This window comes from Salvelinus alpinus, chromosome 1, assembly GCF_045679555.1.
Source record: "Salvelinus alpinus chromosome 1, SLU_Salpinus.1, whole genome shotgun sequence".
NCBI classification, from domain to species: Eukaryota; Metazoa; Chordata; class Actinopteri; order Salmoniformes; family Salmonidae; genus Salvelinus; species Salvelinus alpinus.
In genome coordinates this window covers 46,634,978-46,651,788 of record NC_092086.1, presented here as the reverse complement: position 1 = coordinate 46,651,788, position 16,811 = coordinate 46,634,978, and the positions used below count along the sequence as shown (strand labels likewise).

At 41.7% G+C, this 16,811-nt stretch overlaps 1 protein-coding gene across 1 annotated transcript in view; it reads right to left on the bottom strand.

The window, feature by feature from the left end:
- Positions 1-16,259, bottom strand: part of LOC139578034 (heparan sulfate glucosamine 3-O-sulfotransferase 4-like) — a 99,931-nt gene extending 83,672 nt beyond the window's left edge. Inside the window, exon 1 of the mRNA XM_071405178.1 lies at positions 14,871-16,259. Coding sequence (XP_071261279.1) covers positions 14,871-15,484 — 614 coding nt within the window. The 5' untranslated portion in view covers positions 15,485-16,259. The remainder of the gene's footprint in view (positions 1-14,870) is intronic.
- Positions 16,260-16,811: the final 552 nt, after the last annotated feature.

The window sequence follows — 16,811 nt, the reverse complement described above, 5'->3', positions numbered from 1 at the left end:
GTGATCTGCCACTGCGAGGACGATCAGCTGTACGTCCTGTCTCCCTGTAGAGCTGTCTTAGGCGTCTCACAGTACAGACATTGCAATGTATTGCCCTGGCCATATCTGCAGTCCTCATGCCTCCTTGCAGCATGCCTAAGGCACGTTCACGCGGATGTGCAGGGACCCTGGGCATCTTTCTTTTGGTATTATTCAGAGTCAGTAGAAAGGCCTCTTTAGTGTCCTAAGTTTTCATAACTGTGACCCTAATTGTCTACCGTCTGTAAGCTGTTAGTGTCTTAATGATCGTTCCACAGGTGCATGTTCATTAATTGTTTATGGTTCATTGAACAAGCATGGGAAACAGTGTTTAAACCCTTTACAATGAAGATCTGTGAAGTTATTTGGATTTTTATTAATCATCTTTGAAAGACAGGGTCCTGAAAAAGGGACTTCTTTTTTTGCTGAGTTTACATGATTCCATATGTGTTTTGTCATAGTTTAAATGTCTTCACTGTTATTTTACAATGTAGAAAATAGTAAAAATAAAGAAAAAACCTTGAATGAGCAGGTGTTCTAAAACTTTTGACCGGTAGTGTATATTTAAGTGATAGTCCCTAAACACAACACCTGACTCTCCAAAGCCAAGATGCACAATGTCAAATGTTCTGGACTGATATGCTTATGACTGTCACTGTACACATCTAGTCTTTTTACAAGGCACAATTAGCGAACCTCAATGACGAAATAAACCACTTGAGATTGAGCTTCTTGTTTGGAGGAAGTAGTCCTGTGAAAAGCAGGTCAGGATAAACAGGCTTTGAGTGACTCTGTACATGACTCTACATACAGTACACATCTTGCACAGACATACCATAAGGATCAGAGGATATGTGACGGAACACTAGCTAAGCTATCCTACTGGGAATAATACATTTAATTAGTGTTCACACAGCCCATGTTTTGGAGAGAGAGGAGAAAAAACCTGGCTAGTCTTTTCTAGAGATATCCTTCTTCCCCATAATAAATCTGTCCACGTCTCCAATCCAAACAGCTCCGATATGCCAGGGAGAGAATTTACAGTGCATCTCTGATTTGTTTGCTGCTATTAATGGGGCAGTGAGGAAGGAAGTGGTCTGTGGCTGCCAGCGCAATATCTGACCTCTGAGAGTGCATTAAATCAAGCTATTAGGGGCCGCTGCAATAAAGAGGACAGCCAAGGAAGGCAGAGTGCTCTCTCCAAAACAAACATGCCCCAGCCAGACACAACACGAGGCTGGGATCACAACCTCAGGCTGGGCTGATATGGTTTTATAGCGGGTGCCTTGGTGACAGTCAGTCAATCCAGTGGGTTGTCAGTTCTGGTCGGGTGCAAGCCAGATAGATGAACCAGCACAGCGGGCAGCATTGTAGAATGTTAAGAAATGCGTGGTTGATGCTGGGGCCAGGAGTTTTCCAAGCCACGTGACATTATTAGGAAATATTCCTGTTCCTATTGAAGCCCTACTGGAACATGTTTCTGTATTAAAACATTTACTTTCCTTATAATAAAGAAATACATCATCATTGACAATTATTTCCATCTAGGAGTGGGTGAAGATGACTATTTGGTGTATCTTACACTTTGCCGCATGCACAGGTCCACAGGCATTTGAAATAATTGTGTCTGTGCCATAGGAGGAAATAAATTACATTCATTATCACACCAGGACTGCTCTGGTGAGTTTCACAAATTGACAGACCATGTGGTGGACTTTGCTGTGTCTTTCAGACTCAGATAATGGACAAGTCTGATAGAAAAAGGCCCTTGACTCGTGAAACAAAAGGAACTAAAGTCGGGGAATGCCAGGGCCATGTCTGGCTCTGTGGGGCACCATTTATTTGAGTTGGGGGGCATGCCCTTTCAATGTCAAGGCTTGTCTGAACACTATAGTGTTTTTCACTGATATTCATTACCGTACTCCTGTATTACTAGGGCTAGTCTTTGAATGCCTTTCTAAAGACGCTGTCGCAATATGAAAAAGTTATATTTACCTACCTTCTCTTTTCCTGTTCAAACTTGTGAGGATAAGTCATTTTGACTTACACTGCAATAACCTAAACTCAACCTACACTTCAGCTGCAGTCTGACGGTGGCATGAGTGGACTGGTTTATGATAACCTGGATTTAAAGGGCCAATCCAGTCGTTTTTATCTCAATATTAAATCATTTCTGGGTAAAAATTAAGTACCTTACTGCGATTGTTTAAATGAAAATGGTCAAAAATAAACAATTTCGCAAGCAAGAATTTTGCTAGGACTGTCTGGGAGTGGTTTGAGTGGGGGGGAAGGGAGAGCAAGAAGCAGCATCCAGTATTTCAACCATTTCTAAGGCGATTTTACCAAAAAGTTAAGATATTTACAAATAAACTGGTGCACTCAGTCAAGCAAAGACATCTATGATTCAATTGTGAATGGCGTTAACGGTGGAATTATTATGTATAGGAACTTTGCTATATCAGAATGTGAACAACTCATCAAAAGACTATGGGCAAATAACCTGTCAGAACAATTTAGAGACACGGTGTGGCTAATCTGAGTGCGAAGGCTCCCGGTGAGAGCAGTAGTCCAATGGAGCTGTTACATTAAAACAAAAAAATGCCCAATGCCATCATGCACTGATGATGAAACACTTGAATACGGATAACTAGAATGTAGTAGAATGAAGACAATTGGGGAACTAATGCAGTTATCATTCAAGTTGAACCAAATGCCATACTGTATGTAAAATGCATGGAACATTTAATGAGATCTACAAAGACCTTTTCCGCTTCACAATATTTATAGTAAAGCGCACAAAAAAACTACAAAACAAGAGATGATGCAAGCTGTCTATATCTCATGAAAGGGAAAATAATCTGTTGTAAATTCAAGACTGATCTTTAAAAAAAAAGTCTGAGTGGGGGGGGGTGGAAAACTGAAAAGGTTTGGAACTATCTTTATTTTAGTTATTTTATCTAATTTACCGCCTTGTGATGTCACCAGACTAGAGGTCGACCGAATATGATTTTTCAACGCCGATACCGATTATTGGAGGACCAAAAAAAGATGATACCGGTCGGTACCGGCCGATTTTTATATACTGTATACATTTGTAATAATGACAATTACAACAATACTGAAAGAACAATGGACACTTTTATTTTAACTTAATATAATACATAAATAAAATAAATTTAGTCTCAAATAAATAATGAAACATGTTCAATTTGGTTTAAATAATGCAAAAACAGTGTTGGAGAAGAAGGTAAAAGTGCAATATGTGCCATGTAAGAAAGCTCATGTTTAAGGTCCTTGCTCTGAACATGAGAACATATGAAAGCTGGTGGTTACTTTTAACATGGGTCTTCAATATTCCCAGTTAAGAAGTTTTAGGTTGTAGTTATTATATTAATTATAGGACTATTTCTCTCTATACCATATGTATTTCATATACCTTTGACTATTGAATGTTTTTATAGGCACTATAGTATTGCCAGCCTAATCTCGGGAGTTGATAGGCTTGAAGTCATAAACAGCGCTGTGCTTTAAGCACTGCGAAAAGCTGCTGGCAAATGCAGGAAAGTGCTGTTTGAATGAATGCTTACGAGCCTGCTGCAACCTACCACCGCTCAGTCAGACTGCTCTCTTAATTATAATATAATAAACACAGAGAAATATGAGCCTTTGGTCATTAATATGGTCAAATCCGTAAACTATCATTTCGAAAACAAAACGTTTATTCTTTCAGTGAAATACGGAACCGTTCCGTATGTTATCGAACGGGTGGCAACCCTAAGTCTAAATATTGCTGTTACATTGCACAACCTTCAATGTTATGTCATAATTATGTAAAATTCTGGTGAATTAATTACGGTCTTTGTTAGGAATAAATGGCCTGTCAACAGTTCGCAACGAGCCGGCGGCCCAAGCTGCTGCATATACCCTGCATTTATAATCGGCCATGCAGATTAATCGGTCGACGACCCTACACCAGACAGTCCAAAACTGCATCCCACCAAAACTTCATGGGGATAGCCCCCTTTTTTCCAATTTTTGCCTAAAATGACCTCTCCAAATCTAACTGCCTGCAGCTCAGGCCCTGAAGCAAGGATATGCATATTATTTGGTACCATTTGAAAGGAAACTTTGAAGTTTGTGGAAATGTGAATTGAATGTAGGAGAATATAACACAATAGATCTGGTAGAAGAAAATACCACCATCTTTGAAATGCAAGAGAATGGTCCCAGTTCCAGCCATCACTCTGGTTGTAATTCTGATGGTGTTCACAATATGGCAGCAGTGTATGTGCAAAGTTTCATACTTGAAGTATGAGCGAACTACATGACATTTAGTGTGAAGTCACCCAGGTACATTTGGGCAAATCGTGAAGGAGACATTTGCATTCATATTACATTTTTCTGCAAGAATATCATCGAATCAGTATACTTGGACTTTGATTTAGCTTTTCCAGTATTAGTAGCCATATTATAAGTTCAACATTTGCAAAACAACTAGTTTTCATAACTTCATAACTATGAATATTCTTATTCATAGTTTTTTTGTCCAAAGGGAAAAGGCATGTTGTCGCAAAAGGTTGGCAGCTACATTTTGCGACATATACATGGTTTCCAGATACTACCGCAAAGGCCAGTTCATTGGCTATCTAGCTAGCTTTGTTTGACCCCGATTGGTGCTTATTTGACAAAGATACAGTCGATCAAATGAAGACCGGACACGTCATCGGCATGCCATGAAGGCGTCACTCTCTGACCAAATTTGGTGTCCTATAGGATATACTACACCCCTAATGATATAGTGTAGTCTGGTTACATTCTAGGATGTCTGAGGAATACATACGAACGTGATTTGACTGGTTGAAACAACGTTTAGGGTTAGATTTTCACAGATTCCTTTCTTTGTAAATTGAATGAGTGGAAATACAAAATCGATTGTGCATGTTATATGGACCTTTTTAGGATATGAAAAAGGATTTTATCTAACAAAACGACACTTCATGTTATCTCTGGGACCCTTTGGATGATAAATCAGAGCAAGATTTCAGAATGTAAGTACACATTTCACCTTCAGAGGTGAATTTATCAAACCTATCGCGGTGAAAAAAGTGTTTTGTTGTTAGGAGCTCTCCTCAAACAATAGCATGGCATTTTTCGCAGTAATAGCTGCTGTAAATTGGACAGTGCAGTTATATTAACAAGAATTTAAGCTTTTGTATAAGACACTTATATATAACGACATTTGTTTTTTCTCTAAAATCTGCGATCGTGACACAAGGCGCTGCATGATTTACAACTGTCCTGTTGACGGAACGCCTATCCCTATTAAAGGGCATTATCATCATTTTCACAATTACAACCTCATAGTGTGGAAATGTATATAAAACATAAGAATATCACACTTTTGACTGCACTGGGCTTTAAGAGTGTTAGTCTCTTCATCTATGGGTGGTGCCGTGGAATGTCTAGCGCCTTTTTGGTTTGGCTTTGGACATTCACTCGTCTCGAACACACAACAACACACACCCCTCTCACAGCTTTAGAGTTGGGTTATCCCAACAGACAGGTGAGAGGGAAAGTGATCATATTACACCTGGGGTACCCTATAAGAGACAATGCCTCAGTCCTAAAAATGTACAATAACATCCACTAGAATGCAGATCGGCCCATCAAGCAGCCAATGGCTGACTGAGTGAACTAACCAAACACAGCTTCTTTGTTTTGATCGGATTCCGCCGTGAGCAACCATCAGTGGTTTGTAGGCAGTTTTCAGTGTTTTACACTGTCTTGCCACCACAAACCAAAAATCTACTGAAAGGAAAAACATCAAATGGGTATATTTGTGCAGATCCATCTGTGTGGAGGGAAGGAGCCAGCTAAGTGAGTCCCAAATATTAAATAGCATGAAGAAACACATGCAACATTAGTAGCAAGGCAAATTAAACTATCTGTTATTAAACACAAGGAGTAAAATTCCTTCCTCTGGCATCGCACTGTTGGTTAACTAATTATTATGCCACATTAATTTTGAAACCCTGAAGCGTTTGTTGAGTTTACCCAAGGTGCAGTGAGTACGTGTTTAGCCCTGTAAAAAGTGGGTTTATTACAAAACAGATCTAACAGCGAGTGATTCAGCGTGAGGCTGAGACGACGCAGAGCCAGAGGCTGCTGGGATTGCTTAATTTATATTCCACTGATTGCATCAGAAAATTGTAAGACTGTTAATTGGAGACAATGTGGCCAGAAACAGATACGGAGAGACATGTGACTACAACAATGGCATCAAAGATAATATTTAGCTAAAAGCCTGTGTTAATGATGACAGCAACAACCCTACCAAGCTGTTCTACAGAATTATATACCTTTAATCATTAGGAAAATACCAGCCTTCACAACTATCCCCTCAAAAAAACTTCAGTCGTGTTAGATATGCCCAATTGACCTTCCGTTGGTACGTCAACGTTTCGAATCCAGAAGCAATTGTTATTGCAAATGCTCCCTTGCATCCATCTGAGGACATGTTGACAAAGCCTTCATTTATGACCGATTCCCCAGCGTGACGTTGATTAGGTGGCTTGTACGAAATAAGCTTGAGAGGCCCATTTCACCGCAAACCTGTATTCATTTAGTTCTGCAGATTTATACTGGCCTGCTATCTCGGCAAGAAAATCCAGCATGACATGAGAGTGAAATTTGCCCTTTTGAAAAGAGGGTTAATCTTTCTTTCTTTCCCACTGCAACCTCAATCTCACTGTGGCCAGCATGCCTCCAATGATCTGGGGGCCACAGCCAGTAAATTAAATTAAATAAACCCATTAGTTACAGCACTGTTACCTTCTCACCTCTGCCCAGATGCGCTTTCATGGTAAGTTGTCCCATCATAAAAAAAACAAGGGACTCGGTATAGGATTGTGATGCCAAAGTCACCTTGACTCCAAAGACAGGGTGGTCTGTCCTCATTGTCCATCACAAAGATCAATTAAAATAGCCTGTTTTGCAATACAGCACGAGCCCAATATGTTCCGCAGGTGTCTGAAGGTAAATGTATGCTTATTTAAAAATCAATTCATACTTAACATTCTCCCTCCTCGAGTCGTGCAGATGTGAAACAAACTGGAGGTCGATGGGAGTGGAAGGCGACCGTGAGCAGAGTCATCCCAGGCATACTGAAAATGAATGGGATGAATAACCAAGTGTAGCTCACATATCTAAAGGTAAACCTCAGACAAAAAGAGACTCTAATCCTGCTATAGCCCTGGGTATGGGTTGGCATCTTTTCACTCCTATCTTTTCATCCTGCTCTGAAACATATCTTGTGAATATACTGTAACTACAGTTTGGCATCTATCTTTTTTTGGAACAATAAAAAAGCTTCATAGCTAAATCCTGACATTCAACAGAAAAACAAGACCATGGGGAAACGTGATTGTACCTGTGATGTCTGACTGTGTACCCCTTTGTGCTTACCCCTATACATGAAGGATTATGGGATATGTCACTTTTCTTTTAAACACACAAGCATCTTTGACATGATTGCACCGAAACACATTTCCTCGTGTGTCGCCCTGCACACGTGTGTGTGTGGCTGAGCATGTTAAAGGCATAAAGAAAAACTATCAACCACATTAACTAAGAGTTGGCTTCACATGGTTGGGAGGAGCTAATGGCCCCATTAAAACAGGAAGAGCACGTTAACTTGCAACTAAATCTCTAATGCCAATAATCCAAATTATCCAGGAAAAACAATCACCTTCTTATACACCAATTAGTAATTAGCATAATCCCTAAAAGCATCCTTTTGCATTTCATCAGTTTAGTCTAAGTCTCAAAGGAGCTTGGCACAATGCCACAGCCTCTATATAAAAATCACTTCCACCAGCCTATACAGAGAATAGAGGACAGCATTCTCATGGTGGAGGTCTGATTAATAAAGTATTCTTGGTTGAAATGGTTGAAACTCGAAAACCTAAATACTTATCAAAGGGTTTCAATAAACACAACTCCCAGTGAAGATTTCCTACTTGAAAAGCCCAATCAACACAGAAAGGGAAAGGGGGATACCTAGTCAGTTGTACAACTGAATGCATTCAACTGAAATGTGTCTTCCGCATTTAACCGAGCCCCTCTGAATCAGAATACCATCTCAATGTAAGGACTGTGTTATGCGTAGTTTACATGTCTAATACTCAGCTCTTTCATTGTTTCACACTGTGCTAAAATATTCTAGCGGAATACCCCATGGTGATTTCAGGCAAAGAAAGAGCATGAATAAATAAACAACTTAAAGCGATGAGAAACTTCAAAGGCAATGGGACAATCGCAGCAAACAAGCTCCTGGAAGCCAATGAATTTCTTTGTTTGTGACAGTGACTCAGGGGTGTAAACAGAGGAATTAGCTCACACCTCCGGAGTCTCAGCACATCGCACTGCCATAATTGAATTAAGCCTGTCAATATTGTTGTGAGCTGTGGATGGCGTCAGTGGCGTCAGTGGTTCTTTGGCAAGTCCTTGAAGAAAAAGACAATTGCTTTCCATGTCATCCCAGACTATATCTCAAGCTAATTCCTACATCTTGATACAGCCAAGCTGATGTATTTCCTATGAATAAGCTCTGTGTGTAATATGTCATGGGCATGCAGGCGGAATAATGCTACTGGTGGAGCGTGGAGGGAGAAGTTATGATTTCCACTCTCCCCACATCCCTCAGCTTAACACACTCCTGGAGTACATGTCAGGTCACGGCCACATATTTGAAACATGCTCCCAACAGCCCTTGCGTGACATCTTGGCTCCATGGCTCCATGGCCAGCCCTGTCAGAGAAAATCCTGCTCTAACTGAACCAATGCATCAGCTTGCTTTGGGGTTTGTGTCATGAGACTGCATCACTCACAACCGATAAGGGGCATGTATGCACAGCACCAAGTGCTCCAGGAGAGGCTAAAGGAAAATTGGAATTTTGACAAGTATGATTGACATGCTTATTTGTCCCAAAAGGAAGTCTTATTCGGAGAGATTTAAAGATGGCTGTAAAGCAGTATTCTTGCCGAATGGAATCATTGTTCCTTCTGACTAGAAGCACATCACGGCAATTCTGCGGCAAGTAAATAATCCCTGGGAGATAGGAATCCTTTCAAGCTTAAAATGACTTGTGCTTATACTTTATTTTTGATCCAAAATAAATCACTTAACAGGCGAGACTGGGGCTTTCATTTTCAGGCAATCCATCTATGACATGGAACTGAAATATGGGTCTAAGAATTCCCTGTTTTCCCATTGGCGATGGAATGGAGAAGAATGCAAGGCAGAATTCCATCCAGTTCTATTTTGACAGACACGAACCTAAAGGGAGGCTGAGCCTTGATGGCAACCATTCCCCATTGCCAATTCATTGTGTTGGCAAATTGAATCAGCAAATTAAATTCTAAGCTCAAGTAAAGTCAACTTTACTGGAATTGGAGAATGATCACTTTATGTGTTTGGGTGTAGCTTTGTCCATGACACGGAATAGGAAATGAATGTCAAAGAGAGAGGGTAAGGTATTGCATGTGAATAGCAAGAAGGAGCTGGGGTAGAATGAAATTGTCTGCACTAACCCACTGCCAGAGTGATTTGTTCTCTCTCTAAGCAACAAAGGATGCAGCAGTGTTACTTCTTTCATAATTCTAGTGTCACAATAGAAATAGGCTAAGATAACCCCCCAAGGCTGACCCTAGAGTAACACAAAACAAATTCAATCCACATTCTCCCAACACAAAACACTGATTCCATTGCAGAAAAGAAAAAAAATTCCCAGGCAGTGCAATGCTGTGTGGATGGTGTTCATGACTAGACTTATTTTGATAATACCTGCTGATATGGTTGAACTGGAAAGATAAAGTGCCGTGAATTGTTCCCACAGTTTCGCTGTAGAGACACATACTGTCACGTTCCTGACCTATTTTTATGTTATTTTGATTATGTTTAGTTGGTCAGGGCGTGAGTTGGGGTGGGCATTGTATGTTGTGTGTGTTTGGTTAGTCTATGGGTGTTGTATGTGTATGGGATAGTGTTTGTTAGGTTGTCTAGTTATGTCTATGGCTGCCTAGATTGGGTCTCAATCAGAGACAGCTGTCATTCATTTGTCTCTGATTGGGAGCCATATTTAAGGTAGCCATAGGCAGTAGGCTTTTGTGGGTGTTTGTTTCCTGTGTCAGTGTTTGGACCACACAGGACTGTTTTGAGGTATGTCACGTTTGTTGTTTTGTAGTTTGTAGTGTTTTCTTGTTATTTACATTAAACATGTACAATTATCAATCCGCATCTTGGTCCGATCCATGCTCCTCCTCGTCTGAGGAGGAGAACGACTTTGACAGCCATTACACATACACATAAGATAGCTATACACACACCTAAATATCTAGCTAGTAGACATTTAACTAGCTAACTTGTAACAGGTATCGTGCATGTGATTATACACAAGAGTAAATGGCTACACAAACCTGCCATTCATAGTTGTAGGAACTTGCTACAGAGTAAGTTACATTAGGCTATTTAGGTGTGATCCAATTTCCATATTCATCCAGACTGACAGTAATTGGTGGTGCAGCAATCTGAAGGTTCTGATTATTCTCCTTCATAAACTCATGTTTAACAGCCAGACAGAGATGACACAAAGGCTTTCTGGCGGGAAGGTGCCGTCTGTGTCATAGCGCTGTGCCATGTCTGCATCCAGTCAAAGGCGCTGGAACAGGAAATAAATATGTTTCTGTTGTGGACGCTGGTGGAATCTCTGGGCTCTGTGGTGCTTGGGAGTTTAATCAAGTGGAAAAGGGGAGGGGGGATGTTGAGACCAACCTGACTGCAGCGGTCCACTCTCTTGACAGGCACTGGGGCATGCTGCTAATTAAAAAGTTTAATTCCACGACTGCCGCGTTGGCATCCCAGTACCCAGAGGTGCGTCCTTGCGAGCCTTGGCGCCATCTTATCAGGCACAGACAGATTCCGGCTTGCCGGGGAGGAGCGGAGGACGTGGAGGCGCTGCAGCAGCAGCAGCACAGGCCCAGCTGGAAGATGGAGGGGATGGCATCCAGCCTGCTGCTCAGGGATCTGGCCCACCTCCCTCCATCCCATCTCCCCGCTGACTGGAGTCACGGGCCCCTAGTCTGGTGGCAAGACTCAGGGAGCTGAGCCGTGGAGCTGCATGCTGAGGTGGGAGCGCAGGGGTAAACAAGGGATAAACACAGGATTTAGACTCTCTGATGCTACTCTCAGCAGTAGATCGCTGTCTCCGACACACACTTCCTGTCAGAGGGTCCTGTCTTACTACACTGAAGGTTGCGGATAAAGCTGGGGCTGGAATTCATGCTATTCTCCTCAGAGTCCCCCCGGGCCTGCAGCAGTGCAAAGACATGGTGCTCTGACATGGTCTCTACACTACTAGCATTTCGTATTTACTGAAAAAGAAGTAGCAGTAAACTGGAAATTCTTTCGTTAAGCTTTTTCCACCATTCAGTGGGAAACAGAGCCTCGATGAAAAAGTAGATAAAAGAATGAGAGCACTTCATTGCAAGGCCTTGGCAGAGTGTAGAGCCTGCACTGTGTGGGCTTCTGAGCTGTGTAGGTCCCTATTGATCAGAATGCATTACAACTCACACAAAGAGAGAAAGTCCTTGGTGATGGCAAGGCTGATTCTTTGGCATCTTTTTTTAAAGGCCACCTCATATAAAAGCCAGCAGGCAGCAACCAAGACCTCCGCCTGAGGTGAAATAGCTTGGGGAAGGAGAGCACGTTCAGAACACCGTGCTGCATGTTATAAGCACCACTGTAAATTAACATTATTGTTTGTCACACTGTGCAACACAGGGCCATAGCTTTGCAAAGGTACAAAACAGCTCAAAATATTTACAGTCACATTGCCTCAGCTTTTATCGCTTACAAGGCTTACAAAGTGTCATTCTCCCAACACAATGATAAGGGGCTCGGAGACCTCAGAGCCGCTTCAGAGCTATGCATCTCATTGACAACTCACACAATATGATCAGCATAGTAGTACAACCCAAATAATCTTCCTGGAAAATCAACTGTAACACAAGCAATAGAGTTGTTCCTAAATACCAGCTCAATGAATCGTCTGCTGTTTTGCAGCACCTATTTAAACCCGAGATAGGCTTCCAGGCAACGGCGTGATTCCTCTAATGATGGTATAGCTATTATGATCTGACACACAGAAAGAATGACCTGCTGGTTAAAGACTATAGCTTCTCCTCAAAAGCGGTAAGAAGTTTAACAAGGCATAAGGTCCTCCCCGACAAGCCTTTTAAACATTGTGTTACCCGGGTAAATCAGATGTCACCAAGGTGCTGCATCATATTTCATGAACAAGAAGATTAACTTACTCCTTGTGAAATAAATATATGCCCAGCGGATGGGGTATAAAAATATGTTTCACTTGATATTTCTACCAGATGAATTCTGTATGCGTACCGGGATTCTGGAGCACCGTATAACTGTGGCAAGCACAGAATAGCTCTCTCAGTGCACACCTCTTCAGGCTGTGCATTTGTACTGGCTTCTTTTAAATCTTTTACAACGGTACCACATTCATCCTCTGCCAGTGTCTAACTCTCCAAGCCAACACAAAGTATGAAATGAGCCACCGCTGCACAACCAAATTGATTCAGTGCGTTTGACAACATTATTGGACTCAACCTCCTAAGCCAACGTTAAATTGTCGTGATCATGATTTCAGTCATAGGATTAGGCACACTGCCTACACAGTAGGCCTGCACACAGACGTGATGTAGTATTTTTTTTTTTAAAACAGCAACAATCCACAAAAATGACATGCTTTGTCTGTAGCATCAGGACGTGGGCAGATCACATAGCTCTGAGTGTAACCTTTTTTTCCCTTGTCACACTACAACACTGTTCAAATTTGGCAGACAGAACAGCCACATAGCTATATCGTCCCCATGGGTGTAAAAAACACCGCTACCCGATAGTTACATTTCTGCATACGTCATCCTGAGGTTAACATTACTCAGAGGACGAAACGCGGAAATAAATGTTAAGAGCGCTTAAGGGATTTGGTTGGCTCAGGGGCACTAAAACACACAAGCACACTTTGGTGTTATTTATGTAAGCCTGTCATCTTGTCGTCTAATGAGCCTGACACCGAAAGCGTAATGAAACGTCTCACATTAACACGGGCTAAATGAACAGCCAACAGCCGAGGACAGAGGAGAGCATAGCTCCCATCCACACTGCAATGAGTTGATGCAGATGGTCCCCTGTATACAAAAGCCCCGAGCCACTGTACTAGACTGGGTTCACAGGGACAGCAACTCATCCCTCTGGCACGGGCACAGAGTCAGGGATTCTGTGTACTACTGGCTGGCTTCATTTTCATTCTCTGCTCATTGAGTCCATTTGAAATCCAGCATTCCTCTGGTTAGTCAGACCATCATCTTGCTAGATGCTGGCGCCTTATTGAGTGAGTGCCACTGTCAAACGGAGGGACGGAAGAACCCTCAAACAGACCGTGGTTCAATGCCATGATTGTTTATATTTTAATAAACAGAAGAAAAAAAACACATAGGAGGCAGTGAGATGTGCAGTGTTGGAAAACAAAGAAAAAGCATGACGGTGATGAACCTGACTGGGGGAATCTTTACCTCGAATGTATTGCATGTGAGAAGACATGGATGGCACAACACTCAGGATCAGCAGAGAAACATCTGGATTAGCTGATCAAAATGATGATCTCTCTACCCCCACGCAGTCATACAGCAAAAGCCTGGCAATATGGCTTTTAGATCGATGGACTTAAATAGGCCTTTAGCGACATGCATTTGGTTTCAGCTCTGTGTCAGATTAAATAGCTTTAAAATGACCACTTTTTCACAATTCCTACAATATACACTGAATCAGATATGGTGAGCGCAGAATGTTTTCATTTTGTTATCAAGCAACCAGACTTTTTTTCTGCAATGGTGGACATTACAAAGCATTTGCTAAATAAACGCAATATTGGGAACTAGCTATTATCAGATGGAAATAAACAAGGAAATACATTTTGTCTAAATGAGGCAAGATTGTCTATATTTGTGACACTATCAGAACATGTGGTACAGTATGAATAATAACTGGACATCACATCCCAAACCCAGAGTACACTGCTAAGGAACCAGGCCTGTTGCACAGGGACAGTTCTGAACACTGTAGAAAGGTAATACCACAACTGTAGGTGGGATCTGAGTATTGTTCCAATGAATGCACTCGCATGAACACCTGTTCGACTGAATAGTTTGGCTATTGCTGCATGCTATGTTCATATACATGCACACTATGATAAAACATTGTATATTATTGCAAAACTAGGTTCACTGTACTTCAGAAGGAAGATAAAGGTGTACTGCATAAAGGCTACTTTGTTCCCTAGGTGTGGTTTCTAAGTGATATGAATATTTTAGTTTATCATCCAAATCAGTCTAGCTCTCATTTTGATGCAGTGGAATGGATAGAAAAATGAGGCTACCTGATCAACTGTTTTGTATCGTTGGATGTAAAACAAGTGGGGGATATTTTACTAGACTAGAAACATGTTTAAGCAGAATTACTTGGCAGATATCCAATCTAATAGGTAGGCAATTTTTCATCAGAGTTGTTACTTTTATTATGATTATTATGATTATAATGAATAATGGCATTGATAGTGGTATAGGCCTACTTATTATTAGTAGTATTATTAGAGGTAATCTAGTGCATTTTAAATATGAACAAATCGAGACTATCTACCAACACATGGTTTATGTTATGTGGGGTAATGAGACCTCTGAACCAGATAGGGTTATTAAGTGAGAGCGGATGCGCGCACCTGTACCAATCCAGCCCTCTCTCGTAGTTCCTGTCGAAGAAATGTGGCTCATTCCCAACGGCTCTGATGTCGGGATGGACCCTCAAAGCTTCGAGCAGAGCCCTGGTACCTCCTTTCTTCACCCCAATTATAATGGCTTGGGGTAATTTTTTCACCCCATAATCCGAGGTGCAGTTCACCCTGAGTTCGTTGTCCGTGGTGCTGAATTCCTGGTGCTCCCGCTCCAGAGCGGGAGATTGATACACCGCGGCAGTTTTAGTCGGAGCCGCCTGATTCCGAACCCAATCCAATGTTCTTTGTTCGGTCTCCACATTATCTTTGACAGTGGAAATTGCAACCGTTTTCTCGGCAGCAGTCACCTCTATCAGCTCCTCGTCCAAATAGCCCTGGGGTGAAGTGGAATAAAGTTTCTCCCTTAATGTTACGAAAGTTGTCTCCTCCGTCACCAGCCTACCTTGGTACACGTAGTTCTCTTGCAATGGGAACTGTAACGAGTTGTAACAGCTCATCAGGCTATAGAACAAGTAGGTGACAGAAAGGGAGAGGGTGAACATGAATAACATTTTTCGGGGCACTTTAGAGGTAAAAACCGAAGTGCTGGACCAAAATGCCATCTCTGATAGCAGTGATCCTCTCAAAGAAGTGGCCAGACATGTTTCCACCCCAATACTTGCATGGACACTCAACAACAATAATCTGTCACTATGAGCACAGCTCCATTTGAAAATGTGAGTAGCTGAACCACTCCAGCATATCCCCAATTCGCATGGTTATAAGGACACAGGAAATAGATCGTTAAAATTCCGAAAGAATATCGCGTCCCTTTTTTGAGTAGCCTATCGATTTCTTATTCCAACGCTGACAGCCAATGTCACCATTTATTGGACTGAATTTGCAGATTAGCAAGCCTGCGGTCTGGCGTCCTTCCAAATGAGCAGCCTGGTTTGAAATGTGCAGAATGTGATGGACGAAGTCTTGGCATTTTACGGAAAAAGAAAAAAGGGAACGCCAAAGTGTTTGAAGTAGTGTGCAAAGCACGTCTTCATCCCGATACACTGGCGGCCAATTACAAATCCGGTGGTTCTTCCCAACAAGGGTGAAAAAACTGCCACACATTGGTCCTCTCACTGCTAACTTTGTGCTGTAGAAAGTGAACAACCTTTGCATAAATATTAATTGACTGCGCTCTCTCAGTGGCCAGGATTGTTGCTTGCTGTCCTAATGCCTTCTGTTGATTGGTAGATACGATGTGCGCATCAACTCTGTGAGCTCACCCGCACGGAAGCACTATTATATTAGTAGGAGCACCACAAGCTCAGTAAGTGAACACCCACTTTTCGCAATCGGTGCCAGAGTGTAGGAAACCCAATGAGACGTCAGATACGACAGCCAGATAGCACTGAGATGGCATTGGGAAGGCGGGATGACTATTCCTCCTCCTCTCCTTTTTCTATGCCTTATGATCGGCAAAGATATTGCTGGATGAATGTACGGGTGAGTAGGGAAAAGTAGAACGCGGTGTATTGCCCTGTATGCACTTAAGAAGAAATCTTGAAGATAATTTGCTCAACTAATGTAGGCTACATCTGAATTGCCTCAAATTATTTACTGAATAAAATGTGTCAATTATAATAATAGTAATTATCATTATTATTATTATTATTCTATGACTACTACTACTACTACTACTACTAAATAATTATTCTACAAGCAGCTCATGGCTGCTCCCTACTGGTGTTCTCTGGAACATTGCAATAGTTGTAACCGTGATCTTGGGAGATTTTACACAAGAAGGTAGGATGGGTGGTTGGAGAATAGATCAATATTTTTTTCGTTGGAAATTATGTGTGATGAAAATCGTCGTTTCACTCCACCAATTCATATCAAAGAGGTTGTTGCTTCTCATGCATGCTGGTCTGATACAAAGGAGGGGCACATGAC